The 23,323-nt window shown below is 46.9% G+C and overlaps 1 protein-coding gene across 7 annotated transcripts in view; it reads right to left on the minus strand.

Moving 5' to 3' along the window:
- MTMR4 (myotubularin related protein 4) overlaps window positions 1-23,323 on the minus strand; it is a 125,622-nt gene that overhangs the window by 52,329 nt on the left and 49,970 nt on the right. For 5 of the 7 annotated variants that reach the window (XM_030536534.1, XM_030536533.1, XM_030536537.1 and 2 more), the window contains one exon: window positions 5,437-5,526. The exons of 1 other annotated variant lie outside the window; for it this stretch is intronic. In XM_030536534.1, coding sequence (XP_030392394.1) covers window positions 5,437-5,526 — 90 coding nt within the window. Of the gene's footprint in view, window positions 1-5,436; window positions 5,527-10,003; window positions 10,331-23,323 lie in introns of those variants that run through there. One more of the 7 variants, XM_030536532.1, reaches the window with a different exon arrangement.

Genomic DNA, 23,323 nt, shown 5'->3' on the forward strand with positions numbered 1-23,323 from the left:
ATGCAACTGGCGAGGTATTTCCAGCAAAGATAAGGAGGTGTTAGTACCGTTATATAAGGCACTGGTGAGACCTCATCTGGAATACTGTGTGCAGTTCTGGTCTCCCATGTTTAAGAAGGATGAACTCAAACTGGAACAGGTTCAGAGATGGACTACTAGGATGATCCGAGGAATGGAAAACCTGTCATATGAAAGGAGACTCAGAGATTTTGGGTTGTTTAGCCTAACCAAAAGAAGGTTGAGGGGGGATATGATTGCTCTTTATAAATATATCAGAGGGATTAATATCAGGGAGGGAGAAGAATTATGTAAGCTTAGTACCAATGTGGACACAAGAACAAATGGATACAAACTGGACACTAGGAAATTTAGACTTAAATTAGATGAAGGTTTCTAACCATTAGAGGAGTGAAGTTCTGCAACAGCCTTCCAAGGGGAGTAGTGGGGGCAAAAGACATATCTGGCTTTAAGACTAAGCTTGATAAGTTTATGGAGGGGATGCTATGATGGGATAGCCTAATTATGGCAATTAATTTAGCAATTGATCTTTGATTATCAGCAGGTAAGTATGCCCAGTGGTCTGTGATGGTATGTTAGATGGGATGGGATCTGAGTTACTATAGAGAATTCTTTCCTGGGTGCTGGCTGGTGAGTCTTGCCCACATGCTCAAGGTTTAACTGATCGCCATATTTGGGGTCGGGAAGGAATTTTCCTCCAGGACAGATTGGCAGAGGCCTTGGAGGTTTTTCGCCTTCCTCTGCAGCATGGGGCACGGGTCACTTGCTGGAGGATTCTCTGCAGCTTGAGGTCTTCAAACCACAATTTGAGGACTTCAGTAACTCAGATATAGATTAGGGGTTTGTTATAGAAGTGGATGGGTGAGATTCTGTGGCCTGCATTGTGCAGGAGGTGAGACTAGATGATCATAATGGTCCCTTCTGACCTTAAAGTCTATGTGTCTATGAGAATACCAATTAATATTTATTAAATATTTTTGGATATTTTTCTACATTTTCAAATATATTGATTTCAATTATAACAAAAATAAAGTGTACAGTGCTCACTTGATATTTTTTATTACAAATATTTGCATTGTAAAAATGGTAAACAAAAACAGTATTTTTCAATTTACCTTATATAAGTATTGTAGTGCAATTTCTTTATCGTGAAAGTGCAACTTATAAAGACAGATTTGATTTTGTTACATAACTGCGCTCAAAAACAAAACAAAGCAAAACTTTAGAGGCTACAAGTCCACTCAATCCTACTTCTTGTTCAGCCAATCACTAAGACAAACAAGTTTGTTTACATTTACGGAAGATAATGCTGACCACTTCTTATTTACATCATCACCAGAAAGTGAGAACAGACATTCGCATGGACTTTTGTAGCCAGCATTACAAGGCATTTATGTGCCAGATATGCTAAACATTCATATGCCCCTTCATGCTTTGGACACCATTCCAGAGGACATGCTTCCATGCTAATGGCACCTATTAAAAAATAATGCATCAATTAAATATGTGACTGAACTCCTTGGGAGAGAACTGTATGCCTCTGGCTCTATTTTACCCGCATTCTGCCATATATTTCATGTTATAGTTGTCTTGGATGATGGTCATTGCAGATTTGACAAAACGCAAAGAAAGAACCAATGTGAGATTTCTAAAGATAGCTGCAGCACTCAACCCAAGGCTTAAGAATCTGAAGTGTCTTCCAAAATCTAAGAAGGACAAGGTGTGGACTTTCAGAAGTCTTAAAAGAGCAACACTCGAATGCAGAAACTACAGAACCCAAACCACCAAAAAGAAAATCAACTTTCTGCTGGTTGCAGATGACTCAGATGATGAAAATGAACATGGGTCGGTCTGCACTGCTTTGGATTGTTATCAAGCAGAAACCGTCATCAGCATGGATGCATGCTACAGCAGTGCCATGAGAACACCTGTTCTCACTTTCAGGTGATATTGTGAACAAAAGCGGGCAGCATTATCTCCTGCAAATGTAAATAAACTTGTTTGTCTGAGCAACTGGCTCAACAAGAAATAGCACTGAGTGGACTTGTATGCTCTGAAGTTTTACATTGTTTTACTTTTGAATGCAGTTATTTTTTGTACATAATTCTACATTTGTAAGTTCAACTTTTATGATAGATTGCATGACAGTACTTGTCTTAGGTGAATTGAAAAATACTATTTCTTTTGTTTTTTACAGTGCAAATATTTGTAATAAAAATAAAGTGAGCACTGTACATTTTGTATTCTGTTATAATTGAAATCAAAATATTTGAAAATGTAGAAAACATCCAAAAATATTTAAATAAATGGTATTCTATTATTGCATAACAGTTTGATTAATCATGATTTATTTTTTTAATCACACGTTTAATCATGATTAATTTTTTAATTGACTGACAGCCTTAGTTATTTATAAATATTAATAAACTGAAAGGGCACCATCAACTTAAAAACCACTTTCTGCCTGAAATCTGCATACTTAAGAGTTTTATGCAATACCAATGATTTTACCTGATAGAGATTGGGGAAAACTATTCTCTTTTTGCAGTTTACCATCTGCTTTCGGCAGCACTTTCTGTCTAGTCGGTTGCTGCTTCCCATGTTCGTGTGGCTCTTTCACATGGCAAGTGAGCAGCAAGAAACTTTTTAATAATAGGTTTGTAAAGTTATAACAATTGGAAGAGGGTAATCTGGGAACAAACTGACTGTCACAATTTCTAACTCATCGTTTGAACCAACTTGATCTCAAGTTGATGGTGTCCCTTTGAATCCTACTTTAACTTAAGAGAATAGTACAAATTTGTGCATGCAAATTACTCCTTTGATGCTGAACTGTAAGGTCCGTCAGCAGAAAGCTATCGTTGCAGTGCATCCAGCTATGTGCAGTTCTGTTCAGGATTTGGTTTAGAGGACGTGCCTCTCACAGAATGGTGAAATGACAGACCAGTCGTCCCACCCATATTCTTCTGTGAACTTCCTCACGATCTGACCCCATGCCATCCCTCTCACACAGGGTGAACAGATGAGAATTTGAAAATATCGGGACAGCCGCAGGGGGAGCACCTTTTCAACTGTTACACTCAGTCGCCCGAGTCTTCGGCGGCACTTTGGCAGAGGGTACTTCAGTCGCTGACGGTCTTCGGAGGCATTTCAGCGGAGGGTAATAAACCTTGCCACCAAAGAAGGAAGTACACGCCGCCAAAATGCCGCCGAAGACTGTCAGCGACCGAGGGACCCACTGCCGAAGTGCCGCCGGGTGAGTGTAACAATTGAAAAGGCACTCCCTCTGCTGTTCACCGCGACCTAAGCAACAAGGAAAGAAAAATAAATAAAAAAAGGCGCCTGAAACAAAATATCGGGACAAATGGCGTCCCGACCGTACTTCGGTCAGGACACAGGACAAACTGCTCGATATTGGGACGTCTGGTCAACCTACTCTCACAAACCAGTATCTTCTGTTTCAACTTTCAACCCCTTATTCATTCCTCAGCTTAGGGCCTGTGAATGTAGTTCAGCACAGCACTGCCATCTGGCCAATGAATTTGGGAACAGTAGAACAGCAAATGTGAGTGTGTAGCCAGAGCCTGGCTCCCAGCACAGGAGGACGACAGCAGACATGTAAGGGAGTGGACTGCGCTGAAAGCAGCAGGAGAATCGAGCAGCTTTAGTCAGAGCATCAATCTGTGACACTGTCCTTGCTCGCATAGGTGCCTCCATGGCAGCATCTATATGTCATCCCAAAGCCTCTTCAGCAGCGTCTCTCCTTCAGCCTGTGACGTTGCACTCTATATGATTTTTATGACAATATGCTAATAAGTGTGAATATAATCTAACTTGAATATGCTTCATACAAAAGGTCTCGTGTAAGGTATCATTATGAAGCTTATAATCTACTGAATGTGGTCATCCTATTTGTATGAATGTATCACTCTTGTATCAAACTAGGAATATAAAATATAACTCTGAGGTCCGATTGTAGTTATGCAAAGTGTGAGCCATTAATGGTGGTTCAGAATCTTGATGGCTACCATCAACTAGGACAATTGACTGAAGATGGCTCTATTTACTTGCAGGCCTTCCTGAGAGTCAGGCTGGGAGGAATGAAGGCTTGGGGGGTCTCACAGGACATGTGACCACGACACTTGGAACTGGAATCCATCTTAACCCTGGTGCTTTTCCATTTAGGAGGAGGAGTGGGGACCCAGAGAGACAAAAGATTCCTGCCTTGTGCCAAAGCTATATAAGGGGGTGGAACAGAACAAAGGGGGCTGCAGTCACGAGACATCCCCGAGCTACCACCTGAGCTGGAACAAGGGCTGTACCAGGGGAAAGGACTGGGCCCAGACTAGAAAGGAATCTAGCCTTTGAAAGAACTTTATTGGACCATCTCTGAGGGTGAGATTTACTTGCATTTAGTTTCCTAATATATTAGGCTTAGACTTGCATGTTTTATTTTATTTTGCTTGGTAATTTACTTTGTTCTTTCTGTTATAACTTAAAACCACTTAAATCCTACTTTTTATATTTAATAAAATCATTTTTTGCTTATTACTGAACCCAGAGTAAGTGATTAATACCCGGAGGAGCAAACAGCTGTGCACATCGCTCTATCAGTGTTATAGAGGGTGAACAATTTATGAGTCTATCCTGTATAAGCTTTATACAGAGTAAAACGGATTTTGGCAGGGTTGGACCCCATTGGAAACTGGGTATCTGGGTGCTAGAGACAAGAGCACTTTCTAAGCCCTTTTCTGTTAAGTCTGTAGCTTTTGAGGGACATGGTTCAGACCCGGGTCTGTGTGTGCAGCAGACTGGCGTGTCTGGCTCAACAGGGCAGGGTTCTGGAGTCCCAGGCTGCCAGGGAAAATGGGCTCAGAGGTAGTCTCAGCACATCAGGTGGCAGTCCCACAGGGATCTCTGTGACCCAACCCATCACACAGCCGTTCTGATCTTCACCTCCACAGTATGACAAAGCCACAACATCACACACTGGACCAGATCTGTTGCTGGATGCTTAGTGTCACACTATGAGACAATCTGGCCCTACAACCAGCCTAAGTGGCCCAAGAGGGTCTTCCATCGGCAGAGAGTCAGCATAGATGCTGTTGCAACACTCACTCCCCTCTCGCTGACAGCACAGCAGGAGAAGGGAGCATGCCCAGGACAACTCTGCACTACATCATTCCTCAGTTACATTCCCATCCTCTTGTGGCTACGGCAGCACGGTGTAAATCAGAACATCTTGGTGTGCAGGAAGATGAGGGTCGGGCGGAGCATGCAGCAGCCACGAGTCAGCAGCCTGCAAGCTCAGGGAAGAAGCCTGTTCTCTGAAGCTAACCTCTACCACTCATGAGCCTGTGGCCTGGGATTTACACAGTGTTCTTCAGTGGATGGTTTCCTGGGTTCTTACATCCTTACCTGTAAATACTCTTCCTCCTTAACCAGTTCTTTTGGGGGGAACAAGTCCTTGGCCTGGATGTACTCCAAACTGGGAGGGCCTTCTTCACCCTGCATTCCAAACAGAACACACACTCAGGCAAGAAACGTCTGGGAGCAGTTTGAGGTGAATTGGACAAGGTGCTCCAGGGTTACGGATTTGGAAAAAACAGAGTGGTTTTTTTTCCACTTTTGAAAAGTAACTTTTTTAACCTAAAGTATCTCTCAGACATCATGGACTAATTCCCACTTTGTTATAGACATTACTGCTCAAGGAGAATACAGCACTAGATCATTTTTATTAAGTCGAGTGGAAACCTACGGAATTAGATGATAAAAGATTGATACTTTGGAAGCTCCATGAAAGCCTCTGAACATTTAACCTCCGTGAGTGGTCTTGTGGCGCTTACAAACATGAAGTCCCATGAAACAAATACCAAGGATAAGACCGTGAGAATTTCCATTATGAGCCTAGAACAAGATTTTCAGAAGTGACTAGAGATTTTCAGGACCTCCATTTCTGGTGCCCACTTGAGACTCTGTAAAGAGATCTGATTTGCAGAGGCCCTGTTAGGATACCTCAAACTGGGAACCCAAAATCACTAGCAAGTATGGAAATCTAACCCTAATTTTCACTCACTTCTAAATTGTGCAACATTGCAATTTTTTTCCTCTCTCATTTAAGGACTTGTTTGCTTTCTTAGAAGATTTTTTTAAAGTGGATATTAACTGGACAAGGTAAGACTTTGGGAGAAATGCAGTTTAGACTAACTTTCATTGAAAGATCTCTTTTAAACTAATTTTCTTCTAAAGTCTCTCAAACTGGTTTTATTCATCGGTCATGAGTGAGGTGTAGGTTTGGAGAAAACACACACACTTCACAATTATCAAAAAAACAAAAGCTTGTGACTTTAAAATAAAATATCTTTGTACTGTGCCTGAGCCGTTTGGGGAAGAAACTTGAAATCTGGCACAAGGCTAGTCTCCGTGACAGACCACGGTAGCCTAGTTATGCGGCCAAGTTATAAGGGTTTAAATATACACATCACACAGTAATTTCATACCAGACTTTTAAAATGAAGATAGCAGCATTCTCTAGTGTTGAATATAAAACTCAGAGGCAAAGTGCACATGGATTCATCCTCGTTACTCCTGGGGGAATTCTGTGCTACTACACAATGCAGAATTTTGCAGAAATTGATGTTTTTGGCACAGAATTTCCTTTCTCCCACAGAAATTGGCTGCAGTGCTGCTGGCCATGGGACCCAGCAAAGCCCAGCTCACACATAGAAGACACTGTCGGGGGAGTGGGAGAGAGCTCAAGAGTTCCTGGCAGCTTCCGTTCCCAGCATGCCCTGAGGGAAGGAGATGGTGGTGCGTGGGAAATGCCACACAAGCTTGGGACCAAGCATAAGGCAGCTTCAACTACTGGATCCCTGGGCTCTGGGAGGTCAGGCAGCAGGTGTCTGGGCTGGGGAGGGAGGGCTGCAGCTGGACTCTGGGGAGAGTGTGGGTATTTGGCTGTGGGGGACCAGCAGCTGGACTCTGGGGGGGAGGGGCTGTGGGTGTCTGGTCCCGCAGCTGAGCTCGGGGAGGGGGGATAGGGAGAAACAGGGACTGGGCTCCAGAGAAACAGGAACTGGGCTGTCATAGGGGTTTCTTTAATTCTCTACTCCTGGGGGAATATGTGTGTGTGTGTGTGTGTGTGTGTGTGTGTGTGTGTGTGTGTGTGTGTGTGTGTGTGTGTGTGTGTGTGTGTGTGTGTGTGTGTGTGTGTGTGTGTGTGTGTGTTGTTACAGACATACTTGCTGACAGGTATTTTGAAATAAATCATCAAAATAATTGAAACTGGTGTGATTATGTAGTGTTACTTTGACAAATAAAATGTGCAGATTTTTAATGTTTTGGTGCAGAATTCCCCCAGGAGTATCTCATAGAGCACAGAGTGCAGGCCCAGCACCTCACACACACACACACCATGGACGCACAGCGTGGGCCTAATACTTCTCTCATTCCCCGCAACTAGAGCGTGCCCTCCCACACACTCCACAATGCACAGAACATCGCGCTAACACTTCACACACCTCCGCCCACGGGGCACAGTGCACCAGCTAGCACCTCACACATTCATGTGTACTAGGGTGACCAGATGTCCTGATTTTATAGGAACAGTCCCGACACTTGGGGCTTTGTCTCATACAGGTGCCTATTATCCCCCACCAGATTTTTCACACTTGCTCTCTGGTCACCCTCTTATACGCACAAAGCACACACTCCCCTGCCCTCCTGCTCCGCCTGGTGCCAGAGCAGTGTGCTATCAGCTCACACACAGGCCCTGGGGTTCTCCCGAGGGCAGCCTACAGACACACCACCTGGCGTGAAGCGAACAATACTTCTAGCAATACGTGTTCTAGTTTATGTCTAGGGCCGTAGGGTCGTCAGACCTCCACCGTGGCATTCACTAAGTCCCAGAACTGCTAGCCATAAAGGTAGCAAGGAGCTCCACTAGCATCTGGGTAGCATAACAGGGAAGTGAAGCAAGCTGCAGCCCACTGCACAAGGGGCTCTACTAAGGAGCTGGCTCAGTATAGGTATGAAACCAGTTCTCAGAGCCACCTTCTTCCCGTCACTTACAGGAGATGCTTTAATCTAGCTTCAAGAAGTTGTGCAGCCTGTTTGCACAGGGATTGGGTTGAGCAGTTGTGGTGGCCCCTTCTGGCCTTGCAATGTATGGATCTGTGGGTCCCCCTGCTCATCCCCTTCCTTCTTGGGCCTTGGGGCGAATATATTGAGGGCAATGCAGGCAATCCCACTCATAGCACTGCAGCTCTGCATTAAGATAATGACTAATCCAGTGTCATGCTTCAAAGTTTCAGCCAGCCGGTTGCCTGTAGGGATCAGGAAGGCATTGTTTTCCCAATGCACAACTGGCTACACGTATCTGGGATTTTTTTTGCCTTCCTCTGAAGCATCAGTGATTCTCCACAACTGGAGATGGGACACCAGGCAGGCTGGACCAGTGCTCTGAGGTGATAGAGGGAATCCTTTCTAGCTGCCAGGCTAGTGTGTCTTGGTCACATGCTCAGAGCCCAACTGATCGCCAGACCTGGGGTTGGAAAGGAATTCCCCCTCACCTCCCATGCCAGATTAGCAGGGATCTTGGGGATTTTTTCACCTTCCTCTGCAGCACAGGGTCTGGCTCACCTTCTGGGACCAGCTGGGCACATCTCACCTAATCAGCTCCCTGTCATTGCAGGGGTTGTGGCTATCAGTAGCAACTCCGTCTCTCCTGTTCTCCGCCTGTATGCACAGTTTAATCTCTTGGGGACTGAAATGCTTTGGTCTATTTTAAGACTTTGGGCTCTATATAGAGGTCACTGCATGAAACTTCATGGCCTACTAGATGATCCACTTGCCCCCTCTGGTCTTAAAGTCTATGAAACTTCCCTTTCAGTCATTGTAGAAACACGGCATCACTCCAGGCCGGAAGCCAACTCACTGAAATTCCCTAGTGACCAGCCACATTGCAGGTGCCTGCATGTAGATAACATGGAGACTTGCACAGGCTTCTGCCCCTACTGGTCACCAGTAATGAAGAGGAGCAGCCTCCCTGGAGAGTCTCCAGGGGAACAGCAATGGCTTGGAGCAAGAGCCCTGCAAGCCAGCAGTCAGCTCCCACCCAGCTTCACTCGCTGCTAGCCAAGCAGTGAAGAAGCAGGAAAGCACAAAGGCAAAGCAGTAGCGATGTCACTCCAGGGGACAGACAGTGAGCAAGGCCTATGGCCAGGTGGCTGCAGTGTGCCATCCCCCAGAAGGGGTACCTGGACTGCCACAGCAGACATCACTATGCAGGCCACTAAGTAATGCCAGGCGAGGGATGGGAGCTGCCCCTGGAACAGAACTAAACAGAGCTTCAGCCAGCTGTGTCTCCTCATTTCCTTCCCAGCCAGCATTATGCATTGGGGCCAGGGGAGCTCAGGGCCTCTTTGCAGGGCATGTCAAAAGGGTGGGAGCTCTGGGATCCCCTCCCAATTTATCCCCTTCCCAGGCAGCATCAGGCAGCGTGGGTACTCAGGGATTCCCCCCAGGTGCCTGCTGCTGTCATACTGTAATTTTCCAGCTGCAGACAGGGGCTGGCTAGGAGTCTGCGCAGCACAGCACACTCAGTCTGGCCTCCCTGGCCAACTCACAGCTATGGGCTAGTTAGAACTGCGGCCTTGGGAAACTGCAGGCAATCGCTGCAGGACTATTAGGAGGGTCCAGGGCTTCTCCCAGGAGCACGTGGAATCAGTGGGATGGAAATCAGAGGAGGGAAGATCCTTTCCCCCAAGAAAAAGCAGCTGGGGCAGAGCGAGAGCAGCATGTCGAGCCCAGGCAGGTCCAAAGCAGGGAGGGGAGTGAGGATCTGCAGGACGCTCAACTCAAGGACAGGCTGCGCCTGGGACGGCTACCCCTTCCCTGCCTCATGACAGGCGCTGGAGAGGAAACCTGGCCTGCAACCCTGCATGCAGACACTTAGACAACAGGGAGGAGAAGAGAAGGCACTTACAAAGCAGTTGAGCATGGAGCAGGAACTGCGGCCTGGCAGACTCATGTTCATTTCCAGAGGTGATGGCTGGGCTGGGCGCACACAAGCAGCATCGCCCTTTTCTGGTCCTTTGCTGCTGCCGGCAGCGACTCTCACACAATCACACCCGATTAGTACAGCCTGCCCATCCCTTGAAAGAGGGCAGGAGCATCCCTGCTGCAAGCGACTACAGCAGGTGTGCCTGCTGGGGCTGCTGCTGCCGCCGCTGACAATGGAGGTGGGGGAGGGAGTGAGGATGGAGAGACTCCACCTACCTCCTAAGCAAGCAGAGCAGACTCTGCCATCTGAGTGCCTCCTTGACAGACTGCATGGAAAATGGAGACACCAGCAAACCGGCCAGAAGGATTCACCCCCTCCCCACGCAGGGCTGGGATTCTGCTGACACATCCCCCCTTCAAACTAAGCTGCAAGCTGAGTGAGAGGAGCCTGCTGGGAAATGCAGTCCTGGCCTGCAGCACGCCCCCAGAGGCACCTGCCACACAGCCCGCTACCCAGACAGCGTGTGCAGGAATGTGCAGGAACAATAGCAAGCAGCTTGCTTTATGCGCTCACCCTGAGCCCCTCCTCCCCTAGAAGGGACCGCAGGGCCTGGCTCCAGCTCCAAGCCTGCTGCTTTGGGATACTCAGTTCCACAGAACCACAGCAACTGGGTCCCAAACCTCCCTGAACTGCAACTCACCAGCGCTCACAGCCTTCACCACCCAGCAGATAAACTCTGCCTGGTCAGGCAGAGGGGACAAAGGGGCTGTCCTCTCTCACCCTACAGCCTACAGCTTCCTCTTGCTAGGGAGCTCACACACCCTCTATGGCCACTGCCCTGCCGAGGCACAGCACAGAGCACTTGGGGGGCACTGCCCCCTGGGCCTTATCTACACTAGGGTCAAAATGTAGCTAGCCTGGGGGCCACTGCCCTGGCGTTAGCACAGCTGGAAGTCCGAGTGCAGACAAGGCTCCTGTGGCTGCCAGCACTTTTCACACTGTATCAATCAGCCCCTATGAACAGTGTTAAACTGACTGTTTAAAATGGCTGTTGGAGCCTTGCCTACGCCAGGGCTCCTAATGCTGCCAACCCAATGCAGCTGCCCTGGGTAAGCAATAGCAACAGTGGGAAATGTTCAGAAAATATCTCCAGTGCAGACAAGCCTGCGGAACAGAAGCCTCTTCGCTCTCACAGGCCAGTGTTGTGCCCCGAGCATTGCCTCTACCATCCCCTCAAGAGCTAGGGAAAGGCAGGAATCTTCCCAAAGTCCAAATTAAAGATCCAGAGTTAGTACCTGCCAAAAGCCACACTCACAACGTTCTAAAGATAAAGTCTCAACTGGGTTTCCATCACCAGCTGCTCTCCACTGCCCACTGCTCAGACAACAGCCTGACCCTCCCAGCACCTTGTTCTGTTCAAGCATCAACAGCCCCATGCTAGAGAACATCCAGGGCTTTGGACCAGCAGGAAGTAACAGGCTGGGCCTTCAGGCCTTCTCTGTTCAAGGCAAGCATGCTTTTGGCTGCACCTTGAGCTAATGGTCAGGGACCACTCCTCTGAGGTAACTGGCATATGACGAGATGAATGACAGGGTAAAGAAACCCAGAAACAACTGAAGAAGGAATCCTCTCTGTTTAGAGAGAAAAAGTAGAAACCTAGACAACCAAGAGGTGGCGTTTGAGGGATACTGCGCGAGCCCAGGCCAGTCACAACATACTATGTCAGGCAAACTTCCAGCACAGAAGAGCCCTTTCACTGTCAGGATTAGACACTTGGGCCTAGCTGTGCTACAAACATGTCCACAGCAGTGCATCTGCTCACACTTCACAGCTGTCCATCCCCAAGGCTACGACAAGACACCTCCAGCTGGTAACACAGAGAGACTCGATGGTTTTCTGTAGCCAGACTAAAGTCTTGGATGTGTCTCCATGGGGGTGGTTTAAGGGCCATGCTACACTAGACTATAACCGGACCAAGGGACAGTTGTGTTGGGACCAGATTTGCAGACTGTTCTAACTGTAGTGCTACAGGCCCTACCCTACGGTTACTAAATGAGCCACCTGTCAAGAATTTTTAAAAAGACTGTGTCCAAAAGCTTGCACATCATTCAGTAGGTTTACATGCAGATGGTAGAGGACTAAAACTTTTAGAGAGCGAGGCAGGCATACGACTCTCTCTGAGGAAGGGTGCTTTCAGTACTTAGTGTCTAAATGAGTTTACCATGAAAGACTGAACACATCCCCAAGATTTACTCTGAGCAGCAGCACAGCTTTGGTAGTGACTGTACTCATACTAGTCAGCACCATGAACACTTGGTGCCACTGGACTTTTTTCTGTAATTTATGTCACTCAATGGGCAGTGATCAATGGCTCTGTGTCTAGTTGGCAGCCCTTATCAAGTGGAGTGCAGCAAGGGTTGTTCCTGGGGTTGGTTTTATTCAATATCTTCATTAATGATCTGGAGGATGGCGTGGACTGCACCCTTAGCAAGTTTGCAGATGACACTAAACTGGGAGCAGTGGTAGATACACTGGAGGGTAGAGATAGGATACAGAGGGACCTAGATAAATTAGAGAATTGGGCCAAAAGAAACCTGATGAGGTTCAACAAGGACAAGTGCAGAGTCCTGCATTTAGGACAGAAGAATCTCATGCACTGTTACAGACTAGGGACCGAATTGCTAGGCAGCAGTTCAGCAGAAAAGGACCTAGGGGTTACAGTGGATGAGAAGCTGGATATGAGTTGACAGTGTGCCCTTGTTGCCAAGAAGGCTAACGGAATTTTGGGCTGTATAAGTAGGGGCATTGCCAGCAGATCAAGGGACGTGATCATTCCCCTCTATTTGACATTGGTGAGGCCTCATCTGGAGTACTATGTCCAGTTTTGAACCCCACACTACAAGAAGGATGTGGAAAAATTGGAAAAAGAGTCCAGCAGAGGGTAACAAAAATTATTAGGGGGCTGAAGCACATGATTTCTGAGGAGAGGCTGAGGGAACTGGGATTGTTTAGTCTGCAGATGAGAAGAGCGAGTGGGGATTTGATAGCTGGTTCCAACTACCTGAAAGGCGGTTCCCAAAGAGGATGAATCTAGACTGTTCTCAGTGGTAGCAGATGACAGAACAAGGAGCAGTGGGGGAGGTCTAGGTTGGAGATTAGGAAAAACTTTTTCACTAGGAGGGTGGTGAAGCACTGGAATGGGTTCCCTAGGGAGGTGGTGGGATCTCCTTCCTTAGAGGTTTTTAAAGTCAGGCTTGACAGAGCCCTGGCTGGGATGATTTAGTTGGGGTTGGTCCTCCTTGAGCAAGGGGCTGGACTAGACCTCCTGAGGTCCTTTCCAACCCTGATATTCTATTATTCTAATTCTACCACTTTCTGTAGTTAGAAAAAACACAAATATTTTGACTGATGAAAGGAAAGAACAGGCCATGTCTGGTGTCCCAAAAAAGTTCTCAGGACACCAGGACATCATACGAAACCAAGACTATCCTATTAAAAGCAGGATGTATGGTCTCCAGTCCTGGGGGCACTGCATCTCTCTGGGTGTTCCCCACAACTGGCCAAAAAGGCCCACGCGTGGCAGGCTCTGGGCCACACCACCAGCCTTTAGGCTCCGTCAGGCTTTTCAATCAATACATGACATTTGCTTACTGGATGCTTTGGGTCAGGGAAGTTTTATGAAAAGCAGGTTTTTCAGGAGTTACCAAAACCAAAACAAGTCGCTCAGACAATGTCCCAGGCCTCTGCATGTTCTCTGTGGCATCTCCACAGCATGTAGGATGCCATCCAGAGTGGTGCCCCTCCTAATAATGATGTATAATAATAATAATCCTGTATGAGCATCAGAGAAAGGAACCAAGATTCTCTCCACACCCCTGCCCAAACAGTGACTATGCTGAGCATTGCCTCAGGACATGGAGAACATTCACTCATGCCATGCACTCCAGCAGGAAAAGCTTCTCTTCACGCAGAATCAATTAGTAACTTTGAGAAAATGGTGCATATTTATTCAAGCTGATTTTTTTGCCTCAATCTCATCTCTGCCCTAGTTTACAAAGCATGTTGGGTCCTTAGAGTTTGCAGCCTTGAAACCAGGCTGTTTCCCAGTAAGGGGTACAGAAAAGTATAAAATATTTATGAGTTTCTAACAAAGGTGTATTTTTACTTCTCTAGCTCCAAAATGGCTGGATTCATTTTCTTCAAGCTTGGCAAGAAATTCTCCTCTGGCCTCACAAAGTGCACCGGTTTTCACACCAGGGGAGGATGCTTGTAATGTTACAGCAGAGCACAATATAGGGTTTCTAATAGGACAATGGTTACACGCATGACTAATAGAGCCACTAGCTAATGCAGCTCCATAATCAGAGAGATTAGAGGCAGAAGACTTCTTAGATTGTTCTGTCTCTCAGGGCCAATGCAGGAGCATGCTCTTTGTATGCTCTCCAAGCACTTGATCCTGCAAGGCACTGAAATAACTGCCAATTTTGCGAAAGTACAGGCTGCAGGATTGAGCCACTATTAAACCCTGAAATGGAAGTGATAATAGACCAACCAGGGAGGCTTCCTCCAATTCCCTTGGGAGATTCTGCCATTTCTTTGATCTCATGGGTAGAAAAGTTTTCGTGACATTCTACCTAAACTGTCTCTTTCTTAATTTCATCCCATTACTCCTTGTGTTGGACTAAATAATTCTCTCTCCCTTTTCACAGACTTTAGATATTTGTAAACTTGTGTCCTACTTCCTAATGGTTGCTTGGTTAAAATAGACATAGTTAGCACTTTCAAATTCAAAGAGATTAAAACTCTCCAGCCCTTTGATCATTTCTGCTGCCCCTCTGAGCTCCCCTCACCATGTTGATACCCTTCTAGTAAAAATGAGCACAAAACTGAATATAATTGAATATAATGCTTCTGCTCCAGTCTCATTAGAACCATGCAAAGAGGGATTTGCCGTCTACCTGCTCTGAGACACGATCACTCTGCAGGTACTGTTACATTCAAACTCCTATCTGATTTACTATCCCCAATACCTCTTCAGCTGGTTTCTTTCAGCATTACTGCTTTCTAGCTTACTTCCCTCCCATTGATTTTGTATGGTTTGGATTATTTTCCCTCAGAAAGGTTTTTTCAAATCTCATTTTGTTACTTTGTGGTCACATTCCTACTTCCTCCACATCCGTTTGTATTTTTCTATCCTCATTGCTGTTTGAAATTCCTCCCAATTTAGTCTCATCTGAGGATTCATGAGCATGTTGTTTATACTAGCTCTAGATTGTTAAGGGAAGACGCTTTCATTCTTGCTATTCCGATGCGGACCTCAAAATCCAATCTGCCATCTCCTGTAATGATGCTTACCTATACTAGTATAATTTGTGTTGCTGCCAGCACTACACGGGTCCAGGCATTTTCATTATAACCCATTTTCACCTGCTCATAATCTTCTTTTCCACTGAAACTCACCATGTACAGGCACAGGACAAGTGGCGAGTTTTAAAGTTACAGATAAATCTGTTCAGCTATTTTTCAATGATGAGAGTACACACAAAAAATTTAGAGCACGAAAAGTGTGAGGACCAGTGTTTTCACTTTAACAGGTCACAGTTCTTCGGTGGGGCCCGAACCTTCAACAGGAAAAGTCACCAGGCAGACCCAAAAACAGATTTAACCTTCCACAGTTATAAGGGATGAAAATTCGATGCCTAGCCCTAGGAGATATGTAGCTGGCCATTTGAAGCGCATAACCCTCTGGGCCCACACCAATATGGCTGCCACAGCCTGGCGGGGCTGTGACAGTATCACGTTAGGCTGTGTGGGCTGGACATTGACCTGTGGAGCTCAGCACAGCCTCCTCGTGCCACAGGATTTATCTGTGAGCAGATAAGAAAATTCACTGCAGAAACCTGAGTTGATGCTACATTAAGGCTGCAAATTAAAATATGTAGAAATCAAAACATGATAAAGTTATCACAATTAAAATGCTCCTTAAACCTTAAGTGTTTTACATTGCAATGCAAAACTCTTAGCCAGGCTTCAGTTTCATGGAGACAACGTCAGACCCTTTGGGTCTTGAACCCAGGACTGTGGGGTTTCTGGGAGCCACTACACTACAATTCTCCACCTGGCAGCTCACAGGGTCCATGAAACCCAGCTGGGACACAAGCACTGACCCATACACCCTGATTGGGCCCCAGCTCCTATTTAAGCCAGTGGAGGAAAACGGAAGTTGTCCATACAACGAGGCCTCACCCTGCCTCGGACCACTGGTCTGGTGTTTACTTACTCCTGACTTCTGAGCCTCACCTCCTGGTATCGTGACTCAGCCTGACTCTTGGTGACTGATTCTTGATCCCTGTCCTCCGATTTGTCTCTCACTTCTGATCTCATGAAGTTCCAACCCAGTCTGATTCCCAGTCGTTTGTTCTTGGCCTCAGCCCACAGCCAGTGCTAATCCCTTGGCCAGGCAGCCCACACTCCGGATACAACAACTAGTTACAGAGGACCTGTGTGGCGAAGAGGACAGTGGGACTGGCACCAGGACTTTGGCAAAGACTCCATGCCCCCATTCCCATGCTGCTGGTCAAGAGTCCATAGGCCAGGTGGAGCAAGCAGTAGAGAGCCAGGGAGAGGGGAACAGGCATTGAGCCTGCTGCACAAATGAGGTATGGGACTGCAGCCGGCAGCTCAGGGCACTGGGAAGATACAGAACCTCTTTCAGTACTCAAGGGGAAGGACCAAGCCCTGGAAAGTTCTTCAGCTGTCCCATGCTCCCACCCATCAGACTAGCCTCCCCCAGGTGACCAGGCCAACAGGAAGCCCATGCTCCTGCATTTGTGCCAGTCAGAGGGCCAATGGCAAGTCATTTTTTACCCTCCTCTGAAAGCTTTTGGGGGCCCTGCTGGTTGCACTAATGGAGGAGGAAGTTTCTTTATCAGCAAGTTGCATGGGTGGAGGCTACCCTTCTGGTAAACTGCAACATTCACAAAGATTTACCATTGACGCCTGAGTTCAGACTGGGGAAGAGATTATGAAAATTGTTTTCTAAATTAGCTAAGGTTAAAGGAAAAAACTGAATTGCCTTCAGTCCTGCATGAAGGTCAAGGATGCCATGAGGCTTCAGCAGAAAACTTGGAGATTTTATTTTGGGATATGATCAGCAGCCCCCTCCCCTGTCCCCCCCCCCAAAAAAAAAAGAAAAGAAAAACCCACCATTACAGAAAGTGAAAAACCTTTTAAGAAGCCTCCCCTCTCAAACATATTGTTTAGAGTCAAATTTTCCAAAAAAAAAATCTGCCCTGGCCTAAGATGACTTGTGAAAATTGAAGTGGCTTGGTTTAATTTTGCTGATATTCAGGACAATACAGGTGAAAGTGTAAAAATCATACTTCTAATAGAAAGCTAGTGTCAATCTTATCAATGGAGAAACTAGGTTCCCCCCAAGACTGTAAAATACATTTAACAGCCACATTAGGGACCCAAATTATTGCGTAAGTGCAATGCAGCAGAGTTAGCGTTGTCCCAAAAGAGAGCTTTACATTTTTAATTTCCTGACTTTAAATTTACAGCTCCTTTTTTTTCATCCTTTCATCTGTGAGACAAGGTAGGAATTGTAACCTATGATGTAGATGGTTTGCAATGTTTCCTGTCTTCTTTCACCTTCAGGATAAGGAAATAACAGGAGTAGTAACCCTTGAATCTGAACTCCGCCAGCACACCTCCACTGCTCCTAAGTGAAGGAGCCACCGCACCACCTACTCGGGTAAGCCCTTGTGAAAGGGGTGGAGTGTCAGGGAATGAAGGTGGGTAGGTGGGGTAGCAAGAAACTGGAGGGTATAGCCCTGGGAGATGGTGCTGAGGACCCACCAGTCCGAGGTCAGCAGTGACCACTCTGGGAGAAAAGTACGTAGGCGGTTGGAGAAGGGAAGGTTGGGTGGATCCCTAGTACAAACTGGTAAGTCATCCCCAGGCATCCCATCAAAACTAGCACTTACCTGCCTGCCAGCCCTTAGAGGGCCCTGGCTGGGGCGCAGGCCAGGATTGCCTTTGTAGGTACTTTTTATAGTCCCCTGATTTTTTATAAGGGGGCTCATATCTGGAGTGGGTGGCCTCACTGGGAGCCTGCTGCGGCTTGAATTTGGTCCTGACCAGGGCCAGGACACAGAGACCAAGGGTCTTTAATGTCATGTGTGAGTCCTTAAGACCATGTAACTTCACGTCTGTTTGTTCCGCGACCAGGGCCTTGCCATCAAACGGAAGGTCCTGTAAGGAGTTCTGTGCCTCCCTGGACAACTCAGACAGCAGGAGCCACAACGCTCTCCCCATGGACACTGCAGAGGCCATAGACCGTGCAGCCACATCCAGAGTGTCCAAGGCTGCCTGAAGAGCCGCCCGGGTGGCAGCTGTGCCCTCCTCAATCAGGGCCTTGAACTCTTTCTTATCATGCTACTGGAAGGAGTCCACAGATTTGGCCATCGAGCCCCACAAATTGAAGTCATACCCACCCAGCAGGGCTTGGTGGTTTGCCACCCTCAGTTGGAAGCTCAAGGATGAATAAACCTTTATACAGAATAAATCTAGTCTCCTCGAGTCCCTATTCTTAAGAGTAGGAGCTGGTTGACCCTGATGCTTCCTATGGGTGACCGCCTTGACCACTAGAGAGTTGGGGGCGATGTGGGTATACAAATACTCGTGCCCCTTGGCGGGCACAAAATACTTTTATTCTGCCCTCTTAGAGATGGGGCGCAAGGAAGCCGGGGGTTGCCACAAGGTGTTTGAGATCTTTGCCACCCCTTCATGGAGTGGGAGAGCCACCCTGGCCGGTGCTGTAGCCGAGAGGACATTGAAGAGGGAGTCCAAGGGTTCCTCTACCTCCTCAGCTTGTAGGTTGAGGCTCGATGCCAGCCTTTACAACAGTTCCTCATGGGCTTTCGTGTCTTCCTGTGGGATGGGAGGAGGAGGAGCTGTGATTGCCTCATTTGGGGAGGATGAGGATGAGGATGGGTGTGCAGTGCTCTGCGTCCCCACCAGTGCCGCAGGTCCCACCACCTGGTCCCCTTCTAATTTATTTATTTTATTTAATTAATAAACTAGGTTCCTCCCAAGACTGTACAATACATTTAACAGCCACATTAGGAACCCAAACTATTGCGTAAGTGCAATGCAGCAGAGTTAGCATTGCTCTAAGAGAGTACGGGATTGGGGATGAACGCTCCACTGACACTTTTCTGGAAGGTTAAGAGAGGGAGGCCAATGGTCCTTCCGAGGCTCTGGCCACCGAGCAAGCCACTACTGAGGCCCATTTGTACCACAGTGCTGGCCAGGGACCCTGGTGCCACTGCCTCTGCTGTGGCACCGAAGTGGACTGCCCCGTCTGACTTGCCTGGCCCACCGACTGTCGACTTGGAAGGGAGGCCAGGCTGGCATACGATCTACTACCATCCCGGGACGGAGATGAGTGACGGTGACGTGAGCAGTGCCGAACCCGAGACTGATTCTGGCATAGAGGAGCAGGAATACCGTCTGTAGCAGCTGCTCTGCGAATGTCTCCGATGGGTGGATCTGCAATGGCAGGGTGCCTGCTATCAATGCCTGGGGCTGCGGGAGGGGTGCTGTGGTGGGGACCTTGAATGTGACGAAGAGCAGGAGCAGGCGTCGACATCCATATCGCGAGGGGCTATGATAGCTTCTCTGAGATAACAACCTCCGGTACTGTCTCTCCTGGTCTTGGAGGGGCACGCTCTCATAGTGAGGTCTACATTCCCTCAAGGTGGAGCGGTGCCTGGAACCCCTGCTGCCCGGCACCCAGCTAGGCAACCTGGTGGGGGTCGACAGTGACAGGTGCGGCCTGTGCATGGGATGGTCACTGTGCAGAAAACGGCGTCAGGAAACTTCCCTCAACTGTGAGTGGTACTGTCCAGGCAGTGACTGCAGGGGTCCAAGCAGTGGCTTGCCTCTGGATCAGGGAGCTGCTGATGTTGGTGTGACTAGTACTGGTAGAGACATAACATCTTGAGCTGTCTGCAGGGCCTCTGGCGTGGAGGACACCTGAATGTGGCCATTGGCGTCCAGGGAGGTCAGCTCAGAGTGGGCTGGGCTATTCCGCTCAGCTTGAGTCGGAGGCCGCAAGGCCGATGGGGATTGAGAGCTGCCCAACGTGGGTCTAGTCTCTCCCTCAGCCTTGCTCCAATGCGTTGGTGGAGAAGACCTGATTTCTTGCAATTGTGGAATCTTCGCCCTGCAATTTTTGCAGATTTTTCTAAAAAGATTTTTAAAGAAGGAGTAGAACTATCTGGTGTTATTCAGAACTCACTGCCACAGGTTTTGCTAACAAAGTTCATAAGCTAGTAGGTCTGCAGTTACTTGGGTTTTACTTCTAACAAAGTCTACCTGTAAAGCTCAATCACGTTGCTAGAAAGGCTATTCAGCTTCCGATTAACAAACTCTGCTGGATTCGTCACCAGAGTCAATCAGTTGTAGTGCCCTGGAGCCTTACGGCTTGTGGCGTTTACCAGCACAACTTGTCAACTGCATTTTAAACAGCAACTCGCTACTGCATTAATTAGCTATGGATGCACACATATCCATGGTTCCAGGAACATCTTACATGTTACTGACAACATTCCCTATGATGTGGGCAAAAAAACATAGGTTCAAATGTTAACTCAGATTTTAAAAAAGTTTTTTGAAATATCAAAAAGTTCAGTAATTTTGTAACTCCTCAAAATAATGGTGTCCAATTTTCTTATGCAGGAAAAGTATCTGATACTTTGAAAATGACTGAGGGGATTTGGTGCAAACCTTCTTAAAATAAACCAAAGCAAAATAAATTAGACAATCTGGTTTTTGATAGAGACCAAACATTTCAGCATAAAAGCTACAGGTCTTGGAAAACAAAAGGTCCGTCTAGCCCAGTATCCCGTCTTCCAACAGTGGCCAATGCCAGGTGCTTCAGAAAGAATGAACAGAACAGGCACTCAACGAGTGATCCATCCCATCGTCCATTCCCAGCTTCTGGTAAACAGAGGCTAGATACACCCAGAGCACAGAGATGAATCCCTGATCATCTTAGTTAATAGTCATTGATGGACTTATCCTCCAGGAACTTATCTAATTCTATTATTACTTTTGGTCTTCACAACATCCCCAGCAATGAATTCCACAGGTTGACTGTGAGTTGTGTGAAGAAATACTTCCTTTTGTTTGCTTTAAACCTGCTGCCTATTAGTTTCATTGGCTGACCTCTGGTTCTTATGTGAAGGGGTAGATAACACTTCCGTATTCACTTTCTCCACACCACTCACGATTTTATAGACCTCTATCATATCCCCATTCAGTGATATCTTTTCCAAGCTTCCAAGTCCCAATTTCATTAATTTCACCATGTATGGAAACTGTTCCATACTCCTAATCATTTTTGTTGAACTTTTGTGTAACTTTTCCAATATCTTTTTTCAGATAGGGTGACCAAAACTGCACACAGTATTCAAGGTATGGGCATATTATGGATTTAGACCAGTGTTTCTCAAACTTTTGTACTGGTGACCCCTTTCACACAGCAAACCTATGAGCATGACCTCCCCCCTTATAAATTAAAAACACTTTTTTGTATTTAACACCATTATAAATGCTGGAGGCAAAGCGGGGTTTGGGGTGGAGGCTGACAGCTCATGACCCCCCCCCCCCCACGTAATAACCCTTGTGACCCTGAGAGATCCCAACCCTCAATTTGAGAACCCCTGATCTAGAGTAATATTTTCAAAAGCAACATTGGAGTCTCATTGAAAGTCAATGGGACTTAGACTCCTTAGCGTCAAAGTCACTTTTGAAAACATTATCCCTACTAAACAATTCCTTACCTAGATAAGGGCCAGACTGACCAGCCTTATTCATATTTTTGAGCAGTTACTCAGACAAGCAAACCCATTAACTTCAGTGGGGCAACTCATGCCCTAAACGGCTGGAATTAAAACTACATATTTCTTTTCATGAAGATTTTAACTAGACTGGACACCAACCGCCATGGTACCCAGAGGACACTTCCTCCAGCTCCATGCATTGCTACTCGATGCATCGTTTACTTCCATGAGTCAGTTTTCAACACAGGTGATGATGCAAATTTCCAAGCAAATGAACCAGTGAGGTTTCCAAGAGGTGCTGTACCATATACTCTCCTAAAATCAATCTTACCATCTGCCTTTGAATAATTATTTTTGTTATTGACCAAAAATGGATCCAGTTAATCTGGAATGATATTTTCCTTTAAAATCAATATGCTGTCTCTCACACAGAGGATGGCTGCTTAGTCCATGGCAAGAAACCTCCCAGACCATGCTGACAGACTTAGGCTAGCAGGGCTCACGTTAGCTCTCTAAAAGTAGCTGTACAGACAGTGCTTTGTGCTGCAGCTTGGGCTCAGAAAGCCACCTCTCTCCCTAGCTACAAAGCCCAAGCTCCAGCCGAGCCACGACTTCAATAACATGAGGGGGAAAGGAGTCCAGGAGAGCTGGTGTATTTTAAAGAAGCCCTATTGAGGCTGCAGGAACAAACCATCCCGATGTATAGGAAGAATAGTAAATAGGGCAGGCGACCAGCTTGGCTTAACAGTGAAATCCTTGATGATCTTAAACACAAAAAAGAAGCTTACAAGAAGTGGAAGACTGGACAAATGACCTGGGAGGAGTATCAAAATATTGCTCAGGCATGCAGAAGCGAAATCAGGAAGGCCAAATCACACTTGGAGTTGCAGCTAGCAAGAGATGTTAAGAGTAACAAGAAGGGCTTCTTCAGGTATGTTAGTAACAAGAAGAAAGTCAATGAAAGTGTGGACCCTTTACTGAATGAGGGAGGCAACCTAGTTACAGAGGATGTGGAAAAAGCTAATGTGCTCAATGATTTTTTCACCCATGTCATCACAAACAAGATCAGCTCCCAGACTGCTGCACTGGGCAGCACGGTATGGAGAGGTGACGACCTGCCCTCTGTGGAGAAAGAAGTGGTTCAGGACTATTTAGAAAAGCTGGCCGAGCACAAGTCCATGGGGCCGGATGCGCTGCCTCTGAGGGTGCTAAAGGAGTTGGCGAATGTGATTGCAGAGCCATTGGCCTTTGAAAACTCATGGCGAATGGGGTTGGTCACGGATGACTGGAAAAAGGCTAATGTAGTGCCCATATTTAAAAAAGGGAAGGAGGAGGATCCAGGGAACTACAGGCCAGTCAGCCTCATCTCATTCCCTGGAAAAATCATGGAGCAGGTCCTCAAGGAATCAATTCTGAAGCACTTTGAGGAGAGGAAAGTGATCAGGAACAG

The sequence above is a fragment of the Gopherus evgoodei genome, chromosome 17 (assembly GCF_007399415.2).
Source record: "Gopherus evgoodei ecotype Sinaloan lineage chromosome 17, rGopEvg1_v1.p, whole genome shotgun sequence".
Lineage (NCBI taxonomy): Eukaryota > Metazoa > Chordata > Testudines > Testudinidae > Gopherus > Gopherus evgoodei.